Consider the following 12,764-nt stretch of genomic DNA (forward strand, 5'->3'; position numbering starts at 1 on the left):
CTACCTAGAACCTGTAATTTCTCAACCAATGTCCTAAATAACTTTATACCTGCACAAACAGAGTACAAGAACAAAAAGAAGAAAGCCATGAAATGCCTAAGCATTCAACTTCACTTCAGATAAGCACTCTGGAGTAGTATTTCTGAAATAACACACCAATCATAATTCATATTAAAGTCTCACAGTAATGTGAGTGTTGTTGTTAACAAATACGTACTAAACTATTGACTCCCAAAAAACAGGAAAAGGGGTGCTTCGGAATCGTCTTCTTCGACAAACTCTAGTTCACTCGTTCAAAAATATCTTGATATCTCTAAACTCTAGTGTATAATAACTAGGTGGCTATTTCCTATAATCTAGACACTTTAATACCTGCAAAACGTCAGGAGAAGAACTATCATCCAAATTGCCAGTCAGCAGAGACTATTTGTAGCAGCACATGTTAAAAACCAAAAAAAAAAAAAAAAAAGGCACCTGCTAGTTAATATGGGTCAAAAAGTCTGAAGCATCTAAATTCAATAACCCATTATTGAATAACTTTTGAGCGCAAATATATGAATAAAATTGACTTTGTCATTTTATCAAACACCTAAAAAGCACAGAATACATTGGTATAGTTGGGTCTATTCACTTGTGACTAAAAAGCATAATCAGTTAAACTAATACTCTAACAACACATAAAAGTACAAAAATTCAAAGGAAAGAAGGACTTAATCAATGTTCAATCATCTACTAGAAAAGAATTGAACAGCTTGTTGAAGAATGTTTATATGATAATTACAAGTTTTTTCCAACATGAGTAAATAAGCAAAACAAGTGGTCAAAATCAGTAAAATGTTGTTTGTAATATCTGCTCTATGTCATCCGAGTCGAGTAGTATGTCATCCAAGTTAAGCACATCTTCTTCAGTCACAAAATTGAGCATGGCGGTGTAAGAAGCCTCTGCTGCTAATAATGGATCAACCATATTCATGTCGTGCTGGTGTAACATCATCCCGTGTAATTCTTCAAAGTCATTGTTGCCCCATTCATGCGACTCAACAACACCTAATGAATAGTCCCCTGCATCATATACTTGTAATGGCTTATCGGTACTACTTGATTCTTGAAAATTCAAGAAAGCCGTGGGGGAGTGTTGCAAATTCCTTCTTGAATTACTAATTACTTGATGAATTTCCGCAGGTAAATTATTCAAGAATGCGACTGTGGAAGTAGTCTCGGAAGGAGAAGAAATAGTAACGGGCCTCTTCTTGATGGCACAGAGCACATAATCTCTGCAATCCTCATTGAATTTCTCAAGAATAGCACTAGAGAGTTCGTACTCATTCATAAGCCAATGCCCATTTTTCCGATTATAATTCTTATTCACGTAAGACATGCTCTTCTTGCATCCAATAGTTACCGATGAGTATTTAACTGGTTTGCCCTTGTCTTGTTGTTTCCAACTGCCCTTGTTTCCAACATTGCGATTATACTTGGACTTGTTTTTCTTCTTGAGCTTTGTGATGAAGAAGCGATTGTGAGTGCAATCGTTGTTGTCCCCTTCATCATTATCGCAGGGTACTCCATGACTGTAAATATCCCACGGTTCTTGTTTGCCATACACATCAACGTTAGTGGTGATAAATCCAGAATCATTCATCACTTCTCCAGCAATGAATCTCAACAAGAACATAAGCGCTTGTGCATCTGTCGGACGAAAACGGAAACCATCTTTAAGATTCTCCATGCCTCTATTTTTTTTTTTCTCAATAACAATGAAAAGAATGCCCAAGAAGGGCTAGAACTTATAAAAAGGTTTTTTGAGGAGAAAAGGACATAGATTATACGTGTTAGGAAATTACTGGTACTCACTTTCTTCCTCTCAGTAACACTAGTGAAAAGGAGGTCCAAGGAGAGAGGGTTGAGAATTTATAGACAAATTTTCAGCTTCTCTCAGTCAGTTTTAGGAAATTAAGCCGTTGGTTTACTTCTTCCGCCCAAAGCAACATTGCAAATTTGGAAACTTTTTCTATAACTAAGCATATATTGGAACGTTTGATATGGAATTTTTTTACTTCAACATGAATTAATTAAACACAAAAGTATTATTCTATTTTCTTGTGTGTTAATTCAAAATATTAACTTCATCCAGCTTATTAGTCAGTGTTAGGAAATTAACTCGGTAACAAGTACGACTTCGTTGTTTAATTTAGTTAATGGGAAATTAACTTATATAGTCGTCCACCCAAAAAATATATGGCTGATACATAATATACGTATCGTCAATGTATAATATATGTATAGCGACTATCAATATTTCTGACCAAGCAGTCTAATGTGTAACTTCCCCAAATTTAATTTCTTCCGCCCAATAAAGCTTATGGAAACTTCTTTTTTATAGCAACTCATGAAAATTTTCTTACTCCCTCTGTCCCAATTTATACGAGGGTTTACTATTTGAGGAGTTAAATAACTCTTTCTTTGACTACGATTTTCTTCAATTATTTTCATATATTGTGAATTACTAAGTATGCAGACTTATACAGTCAAACCTCACTAATGGCAGCATTTGTCTGAAAATTTCATGGCTGCTATAGTGAAGTGGTGTTATGTATGTATAGTCACGACCCAACCGAAGGGCCATGATGAACGCCCGGAGCTAACCTACCGAGCACCACAACACGTACATACATCTCATATTCATACCTGAGTGGGCCATCATGCTAACTCATAAATATCATAACCGTATGGGACACAAGCCCAAAAGATAATATACTTACGTCATCAAGCAAATATCAAGTACATATGCCGGCAAGGCTATCCATAATAATGATACAGCAGAATATAAACCGAGATGACCATAGGACATGTAACTATGTATGTCTGTCTAGGAGCCTCTACTGGAGTGCATAACATAATAAGGACGGGACAGGACCCTACTGGAGTGCATAACATAATAAGGACGGGACAGGACCCTACCGTACCCATCTGTACACAAAAGGATCATACCAACTGGACTGCAACTTCAGAACAAGTGGAGTGCTCCTATACAACAGCTGAGAGGTCAACCTATGAGTCTGAACCATCTCCTTGTCTACCTGCGGGCATGAGTGTAGTGTCCATAAGTAAAAGGACGTCAGTACGAATAATGTACTGAGTATGTAAGGTATGAATAACAATATAATGAAAATATGAAGATAACATAACATAAGATAAGAGAGATCAACTTGTACCTCTGAATGCCACTTAAAGCGGATGTTATGCATGCTTGCCTTTTTAAAGAAAAACATATATATATATATATACCGTACCTGGCCATAGAGGCTCGGTGTTATCATCATATCATCATCATCCCGCGTTCGGGGTAACATCATAACATGCTCACTGCAATGGTATGCACAATAGGTGCCTACCCAACCGACTATAGCGTGCTCGGTATGAGAAAATACATACATATATATAAAGCATACATGAGAGCCCAAAGAAAAGCTATGACTCTATCGGAGTGACGTAAGGTTGGTAGACCTCCGATTATCATTATGGAGCTATCATCATGAACATATCTCACCTCGAAGAAACAATAATCATAAGATGAAATTGACATCAATGAATAAGATTAACAATCATAAGATAAAGATTCATAATCATGAGACAAATTCATTAATGATATCATAAGAGAACAACAATAAGATAAGCTTCTAGCTTTTTTACGAGGAATCATTATGGACATCATTTGTGAAAGTTCATAACAATAGGATCATGCCTTAAGAAAGAAAAAGACAGCGTTAACGTACCTTGTCGTCTTAACTACTTAACGCTTATCCTCCCAAACTTGCAAATCTACCTTCAAGATAATTCATACAACAATCAGGCCATAAGAACACTTACACACTCAAACTTAGCTAGTTAATAAGTTATCGGAATTTGGAAAACATTTCCTCTATATTATCTACTCTGAACCAATTCCAAAACAGCTCCCAAACATCAATAATAACATAATCAAGATACTACATGACAAACATATACAAATTCGTCTGAAACTTTCTTCAAAAATCAATCCATAAGCTAACAACATCAATGTATCAAACTACAACCTTTATGTCACGATCCAAATCGATGAGTTGTGACGAGTGTCTGACCTCTAGTAACCAAACACCCCTATACTTATATCTGAACTGTACTGAGCATCAAGGGCCCATAAGTGATTTAAACTGATCTCATACTGCCTCATGAAGGAATGACATCATGAAATCTATACATTTACATACATACAAGCTGAAATAACAGTGTAGGCCAACTAGGCCACTACATATACTGTACATAAAAGAATAGGAGCCGAGAAGGCTACATCATCTGACATATCTGACATACACATACACCTGTCTACAGACTTCTAGTGGAATAAAAAACTGTAAAAAGGACGGGATAGGGCCCCTTCATACCTATATGGATATACATCTCCAAAAGAATGGCATACCCAAAATAGACTGCAGCTCCGGATCGAATGGAGCGCACTAACTACTGCTGAGTAAAGGTCCTAATGAGCGGGACCACTTGTTTGTCTACCTGTACTTGCGGGCATGAACGCAATCCGCCAGGAAATAGGGGAGTCAGTACGGATAATATACTAAGTATGTAAGGCATAAGAGTAGCATAAGTATAAGCATAAGTATCATGAACGGAATCTGGAACTCAAATCTAAACTGACTGTCTGCGTAAATTTGTATGAACAAGTATCTGTATAACTGACAATGCTTCTGTGGGCGCATAATCTGCATGCAATTAATGATACTTATAATCATGTATATAGATATAGGTCATAATGCACGGAAACCTTCAGCCTGATCTATATCCCATATTTAGCGTCGAGAAACGTACGACACGCTCCATATATCATATAATAATGTTGAGGAACGTATGACCCGTTCCATATATCATCATCAAGGTGCACCAGCTGGTCAGGTGGTAATGCGTATATAACACCTATCCATTTTCCCATACCCCATGTACATATGATATACACGTATATAACGCCTTCTGGTCATGGATCAATATGCATATGTATATAAATGCAATGCATAACTGATGTATACATAGAACTCTCGGAGTGACATAGGGTCATATTAACTCCGATGGACAACTTTTGAGCTAACATCATCAACATAAGTAATCTCAAGACCCATGAACAGAAGGAACAATCATACGAGGTATAAAGACATCAAAGACTGAAATACTCCTAGCGCTTCTAAGAGTAGAGTAATATGGAAACTCATTTAATCGCTTGTTGGCTCATAACATAGGATCATGCCAAAATGAAGAAGGAATAGACTTAACATACCTTAACGTCTCCTTAATATCTTAACGCTTTCCTTCCATGCTCACAAGATTTACATTTAAAATGATCATACTAAATTAAGTCTTAAAGACACTCTTAAGTTCAGACTAGAATAATTCATGAGCTAGCGAATATTGGGAAGCATTTCCCTTGCTTTATAAACTTCCATTATATCATAAAACAACTCCCAATCAACAAAGACATTATCATCAATTTCATAATTAAGAGACTTCATTACACACCCAAAACTCCTTTTCATAACCAACACACAATAACAATTCCAATACAACTCTATATAAACACGTGACCACACTTCCTCATCATCATTACTACTATTCATAGCAAGATTATACCCAAAGTACTCAAACAATTACAACTCAATTCAATTTATTACTCATAACATCATCAACTCCACATTTGAACTTCCTCTTTTGCTTTCTTTCCTTCAATCAAGTTATTCAATAACTAGACACTCTTAATAACATGGAAACAAGTATAGAAACTCATCTTAATCATACAAGAGTAAGCTTTGAATCAAATAATTCACTTGAATGGAACCCCAACTCCAACACCAAAGAAAATCTTGAGTTTTACAAACCCTAGTGAGCCTTCCAACACTTGGATCCTTTGATTCTTGCTATTTGATCTATGATCTCTCTTGGGTTGTGTGGATATACTTGAGGAAGGTTCTAGAGCTTTTAGGACTTTGGAAAATGTTTGAAATGAAATAAATGAACAAGGGTCATCTATTTATACAAAAAAAAAGCTGGCCCGACCAATTATACGGCCATTTATACGGTCCGTATAAATGGACCGTATAATCCCACCATGGAATTACCCTTCTCTGGAATGGTTATACGGACCATTATACGGGCCCACCTCAGGTAAATCATTAATCACTCAGCATACCTCAGGTAAGATGGCAGACATACATAAGGCTCCCAAAAACCTAAAATCTTTTAAATCTTTCCAGATAACCAACACCTCAAATAAACTCAAATATTCATTTTTATTCAAAGTTATAAAATCTCATAGAGGATCTAAATGTACAAGTTGGGTAAAAACAGATATCACAAGGGCATTATTACTATACTTAAACCATTTTCAATGTCATAGAGTTGACTGCAAAAACTTACAACACATTTTTTAGCTTTTAAGACAATATAGGCCCCCTTTTTTCAAGCACTCAAAATCTTAGACATGTAGTTTTTGACTTAATTTTAATCCTGATATGGTGAAGAGATAGTATAAGCATATTTTAAGGCAAATGGACACACAAATTTGACATAGACGAAGAGGACAGTCTTCTAATGAGGTTCTAAGGTTCAGAAGTTCCATTAGCCCATTAACTAGACATGTACAACATCTGAACACACGAGAAAACTATATTTTAAAGCTTGCACTATACTCTATACTTGTATTAGTATCGTTGTTTATCTTGATCATGACTTGACTTGACAAAAACCTCAAAAGCCAAGAGATGATCATCACAAATGCACAACACAAGACTCAAAACACTTTGAACTTAACAAACATGTCAACTACTTGTATAAAAGGACATTACAAAATTTGAAAGGGCACAGAAATGACACAAGGAACCAAACAACCTCTAGTTTTACTTATTTCAAGCCTATTTTGGAAAAATTATCACCTAACATCCTTAACACACCTTTAATCGGTTGTTACCCTTTAAGCTCATTTTCATCCTAAAGTTCTGAAAATCCTTAAACTTATTTGAAAACCTCAATGTTTACTTAGTTTTAGTTATAACAAGTTTATTTCTTTATATCTTACTTCATTTTAGGAGAACACAGGCATATTACCTTCAATAAAACAATCACTAATATCAATTCAGCCACAAGACCATCATAATTTCAGTAGATAAGCACAAATATGAACTAAGCAAAGTAATAACAAGTGAAGAATAGATACATTTATTACAAGAATTTCATTGAAACGGTATTAAAACAATATGAAAGTAGATTGAATAGGTTATTACCTCTTTTTAGGGAAACCAAAAGATCAAATTGGACAGATTGAATCAACCTCTTACACCAACACTTATAATCCTTCAAACAAACTTTTCTTCTTGAATATTTTGTATATTATATGTATATAAGAGTAGTGTAAGTAGAGTATAACATTTGTAAGGTTCTTATAGTAGTATATTAGTAGTGTTTTATAGTATATAGGTAGTATGTAATGGTATATAGTGGTATATGATAGTATATAAGACTTATAGGAATCTTAAATACTTAGGATTTTTTAGCCCTTGAATGGCAGAAATGCCGTCCATTTATAGGGAAGAATAGGGTTCTACGGACAAATTTGAAAAAAAAAACACATTCCCAACTGAATTTCCCCCCCTAAAATTCACACATGCAATCTTAAAATTCAAAAACAAGTCAAGGCAAATCCAATTTATAATCGAATTGTACTACCCGTACTATCCTTATCCAATTTCAGCCAATTTTTCAAAATATCAGAATAATTCCCAACATATAGTACTATTTTTACACACAAAAATACCTAAATTCTAGGAACAGTACAGTGAGTCACACAAACAACCAAAAAATAGTACCAATAACGTTCACATAGTACAAACAAAGGATAAAATCCCTCAAAATTTCCTAAAAAATTTGGATTGGGATTTCCCCCTTTATAATTATCATTTGTGTGTCATAGTGTCAAGATAATAGCAGGCTTGAGGCCTCTGTCAATGGCTCCCATGACAAGGAGAAGAATAAGAGTAACTCCCAATATTAGGGTTTAAAATTGAACATTAAAACTTAACTAAAACTGAAATTAAAACCTTCCATTGATAGTAGGAGGATGAGGGGACCAAAACCCCTCAAGAATTTTGCGAGAATTGCCCTGGATAGAGATCGCGATAAAACCCAAAACAAAAATCCCCATTAATGAGCTTCAGTGAGAGAAAGGGCCAAGATTATGAAAAGTGGGACTGAAGTTGTCCTATGACAACTTTGGTCCCTTTTGTATATATAGTCCTCCCCCAATACTTTTATGAAAAACTTAAAAAGGCCCTTGTAGTTTAGAACATATTTAATAAGGCCCTCTCTATATAATTAAAAAACTAAATACACGATTATACAAAACCACGTATTCGCCTAAAAAAACCCTTACATAAACCCGCTTTTCAATATAACAGACTTTAGAATATGTCGAGCTTTAATACGAGCCTAATATTGACGTAGTTCCGGATAATATTTAAGTATGCAAAAAAATGGGGTCAAAATGAACCGTAACTCATATGTTGTTTTAATTAATAATTTTTTCGAGTTAGACGGAATGAGATGTGTATTATTTATTTTTTGACTTACATTTATGAAAATAAAATAGCTCATAATTTCTTATAATTGTCAATTTTCACAGAATAGTAATTAAACGTCAATTTTGTAATTTTCTCTGGATTTTTATATTTTTAATTTTTAAGGGCATCCTCACCCCGTCTTTGACTAGGGAAATATGAAAATTAAAAATATACGTTTTATGAGGTGAAAATTCGGTGTCAACTGGATATGGTATGCCAAAATGGAGCCCTTATATTAATCATTTGGCATATGCGGATGACAAAATTATTTTCACATCTTCATAGCCTAATTCACTGATACTTGTCATGGACACTTTAGCAAAATATGAAAAGATCAGTGGTGAAACAATCAAAAAAGGAGAAGAGTGCTATGTATTTACACCACTCTGTATCCTAGAGAGTGGTCAATACTGTTGTTGAGAATACTAATATCCCTATAAAGGAGTTCTCTTTCACCAATTTAGGGGCACCAATCTTTTATGGAATAAGGAGAATTTCTCTTTTTAAGGAAATCATTGATAAGATTCAGAACAGACTGGGCCTATGGACTGGTAAACTTTTGTCAATTGGTGGAATAACTACTCTTACCAATCATGTCCTACAAAGTATGCCTATCAATTTACTCTCAGCTTGTGAAACACCTTTCGAATTGTTTGCTCAGATCCACAGGTTGTTGGCTAAATTTTTCTGGAGTAATTCTGTAACGAACTGTTTGATCGTTTAGCACCTGTGAACTCGTTTTTGCTAAAATACCCTTTTCGTAGTTTAAAGGGTATTCTTGACTTAGGGGAATTGGTGTCACGATGATTTAATTGTCGTGTACTTTTTGAAATGTCCTTTTTATTTATTATATGTGAATAGTTTATTTATAGGAATATGATTTTCACACATATAAGGTCTAAGTTGGTAAATAAAGTATTTGACGGAAGGACTATATTTTCTACAAGTGGTTAAGTGAATAAGTGAATTGTAGAAATTATTTGGCTAAGTTATGGGGCTTAACCCACTTCTTATGACCCTTATATATTAGAAGCCTAGGGCTTAAAAATAAATCATTTAATGTGGACACGAAAAATAAAGAGAAATATAGACAACAGCGAAAAAACCCACCTACGGACTCTTTTTCGTGCACTAACAGCTGTAGAGGCATCAGGTATTTCTCGTTTCATATAGTTTCTTAATGTAGTATAATGATTCTTGTATATATATATATATATATATATATATTTCATGATTGTCTAAGAATGAGGAAATGATGAAATATTCATTATATATAATGAGTTTGGAGATGTAATAATATTAAATCTCAATAGGATCGTCTTTACGGTTTCTTATGACTTTAAAATTATTTGAAGTGAGGGACATAATGATGACTTATGATTGAGGAATACTAATGAACTAATAAAATAGTAATATTTTAATGCTTTTAATCAAAATCTAATTAGCCACAGAGAACTGATGAGATCATATTAAATGATGAATTATCTATAGCCAGAACGTGTGCCTTAGAATTAATTTTCACAACCTTTTCACCTCTATCAAATACAACAACTGAAGAATTTAAAGAGTTTTCATTGATAAAGTAATGAAAACTAAATGATTATTGGGTGCATGAATCAAGCCTTCTCCCTTTAATCTTAAGAAGAATTTGAAAACTGCGTCCGAATGTAGCTTCTAGCTTTGGATTTATTTTTATGTCTATCATGTTCAAATTTCAATATTTATATATCGGGTCTATGAATTTCATTATAGGTGTATTAGATAATAGAACACCTTCAAATTCATGGTATGGTAATTGAAGATTTTGAGTCATAGTCTTAAGAAATGAGGATTAATAATTTGAGAGTCCGTTTATGGATGAAATTGACTAATGTTTTTGGATATATGACCCTTAGGTTATGGGTGATATGATTTTCTAATAAAATTCCAGTTTTGCCCTTATGGGCCCTTGATCACGTTTTTAAGGTCGTTTTGGGTTTCGAATATAAGTATAGCAATATAGGTGTCTTTAGATTCGTATTCTAACGTATATCACATATTTGATAGACTTTGATCGTTCGGTGGCTCTTCGCAAAGGGAAGGCATTGGTTTGATCATTCGTGGCACCCGCTCGGCCTTCGAGGTAGGTTACGGTCTACTTTAGTTAGACTCTGATTAGAGAATCGTATGTAGTTGTAGAATTGATGGGGATAGCATGTTAGGGCTTTGGGCATGGAGTGGAGGTGAATTCCAATTAAGTTAGTTATGTCAGCTGTTATGTGGGCTTGTCTCCATATGTGTTATTATATGTGATTATCACCTGTGTATATCTTCGTCACATACTAGCTCACTCATCACGTGGAAAGGAATTTTATTGATAATTGCATAGTGGACAGTAATATGACTTTTACTCATTGATTGTATATTGGTGATATTGTTGAGACTGATATCATGCATGACATTCTTTCTATACTATTCTTGTGATGATGGTGGGGTGGGTGATTGAGAGACTCCAAGGTCTTTTCTGGAGATTGAAAGTAACAGAGAGACTCTGAGGCCTTTGCAGGAGATTGAGAGTGATTAATATCCTCCGAGGTTTCTGCCAGAGAGCATGAGTGGTACATGGACTTCAAGGCACAGCCCTTAGAATGTGTGTACGAGAGTGGAGTGGGAGAGGTGATTGTTGTATTGCATTACATTCATCCACTCATATATTTGACTGATCATTTGGTAAACTATATCTGTCTTGGTTGATTTTATGATTCCTTTACACTTTACTTGTATATGATACGTGACCATGTCTGTTTGCTCTGTGTGCTACTTGTTAGTTTCCACTTCTTCATGCGTTATCTAATCCTTGTCGGCCTATGATGCTTACCGGTACTAGTGTTGTACTGATACTACTCTTGCTGCACTTTTTGTTGAGTGCAGAGTACCATTCAGGCTCTTGTTCTACGCCCCGTGGCTGATACGCGAGGGTGACATCTTTCGGTCATTCAGGGTGAGCTACTTGGTCATTCGTGGCCCCTGAAGGACCTCTTATTTAATTCTTTTTTTATTCGACAGACAGTATGTAGCCTTCGGGTATTTCCAGACTTTTATTCCAGACTATGTTTAGCTCTCTTGTACCCTTTGACCAGATTTTGGGGTTGTCGTGACATTTTTAGGTATGATAAGTATTTAAGACTTGATAACTTCTTCTTATTTAATTTTTCGCTTATTTAACTTGTTATTAGTAATGTGGTTCGCCTACTCGGAGGGATAGTGTATGTGCCACCACGACTCGTGAATTGGGTCGTGAAAAATTAGTATCAGTTCTTCTAGGTTAATTGGTCTAATGTGTACAATAGTAATGTCTAGTAGAGTCTCACAGATCGGTACATAGACGTCTATACCCATCCTCTAGAGGCTATAGGACATTTAGGAAACATTTCACTTCTTTCTCTCTTTTTGTGCTAATTCAATCCGATTGGTATCTGGTTCATTCTTTTCGTACGAGATTGTTCGAATTGGTATCTTAATCTCATTTCTATGTTCTCTCACAGATGGTGAAGACACAATCGACCGTTATTGAAGGCCAGGAGCTTGCGCCTGCACCTACACCCGCACCGACATCCATACCCGTTGCCTGAGCAGCCGTCCGTAGGTGAGGCAGGGGACGTGACAGAGGACGTGGCAGGGACAAAGGTCATGCAACTATTCCAGGTAGGGATCAAGCACCTGCACCTGCTCAGGACCCTGACAGAGAGTTAACTCTGGAGCTTGAGGACATTTCGGAGGAGGAGATTAGGGCTGATGAGGCACCGCCTGGGGTCGCTGCTATTCCTGATTTTCGGGAGGCTATGTTTCGAGTGTTGGGGTATTTTGATAGTTTTGCCCTGGCGGGCATGATTCCAATTACTCTATATAGCTCACAGACTAGAATGGGTGGTCAGACTTCCAAGGCTAGGGTTGCTCCAGGATTTCGCACATCGAGAGTATTGCTGGCAGTAGCAGTGGCTCCCTATGGATGGGCCAGCGTTGACCAGTTAGGAGCGAAATTTATTCGAGGGTTCACCAAAATGTCCCCTCCTTGGTTCTATGGTACTCCCAGGAGTATGCATATGAGTTTATTGTTAGCTACCATAAGATGCTTCA

General features: G+C 35.8%; 1 protein-coding gene across 6 annotated transcripts; it reads right to left on the reverse strand.

Annotated features, from left to right (window-relative positions):
* Positions 1-206: 206 nt before the first annotated feature.
* LOC132640747 (NAC domain-containing protein 19-like) lies at positions 207-8,273 on the reverse strand. Of its 6 annotated transcripts, XM_060357500.1 has the most exons (4): positions 4,425-8,273; positions 3,777-3,826; positions 2,962-3,080; positions 207-1,689 (listed from the first exon to the last, which is right to left on the reverse strand). In XM_060357500.1, exons 3-4 carry the CDS (start codon positions 2,987-2,989, stop codon positions 827-829), a joined length of 891 nt encoding a protein of 296 aa, XP_060213483.1. In that variant the 5' UTR covers positions 2,990-3,080; positions 3,777-3,826; positions 4,425-8,273; the 3' UTR covers positions 207-826. The 6 variants fall into 6 exon arrangements, with proteins under 6 accessions (XP_060213483.1, XP_060213481.1, XP_060213486.1 ...); XM_060357498.1 differs by having other exon boundaries at positions 2,962-3,826; XM_060357503.1 differs by having other exon boundaries at positions 2,967-3,080; positions 3,777-8,273.
* Between the last annotated feature and the right edge of the window lie 4,491 nt (positions 8,274-12,764).

This window comes from Lycium barbarum, chromosome 5 (assembly GCF_019175385.1).
Source record: "Lycium barbarum isolate Lr01 chromosome 5, ASM1917538v2, whole genome shotgun sequence".
NCBI lineage: Eukaryota > Viridiplantae > Streptophyta > Magnoliopsida > Solanales > Solanaceae > Lycium > Lycium barbarum.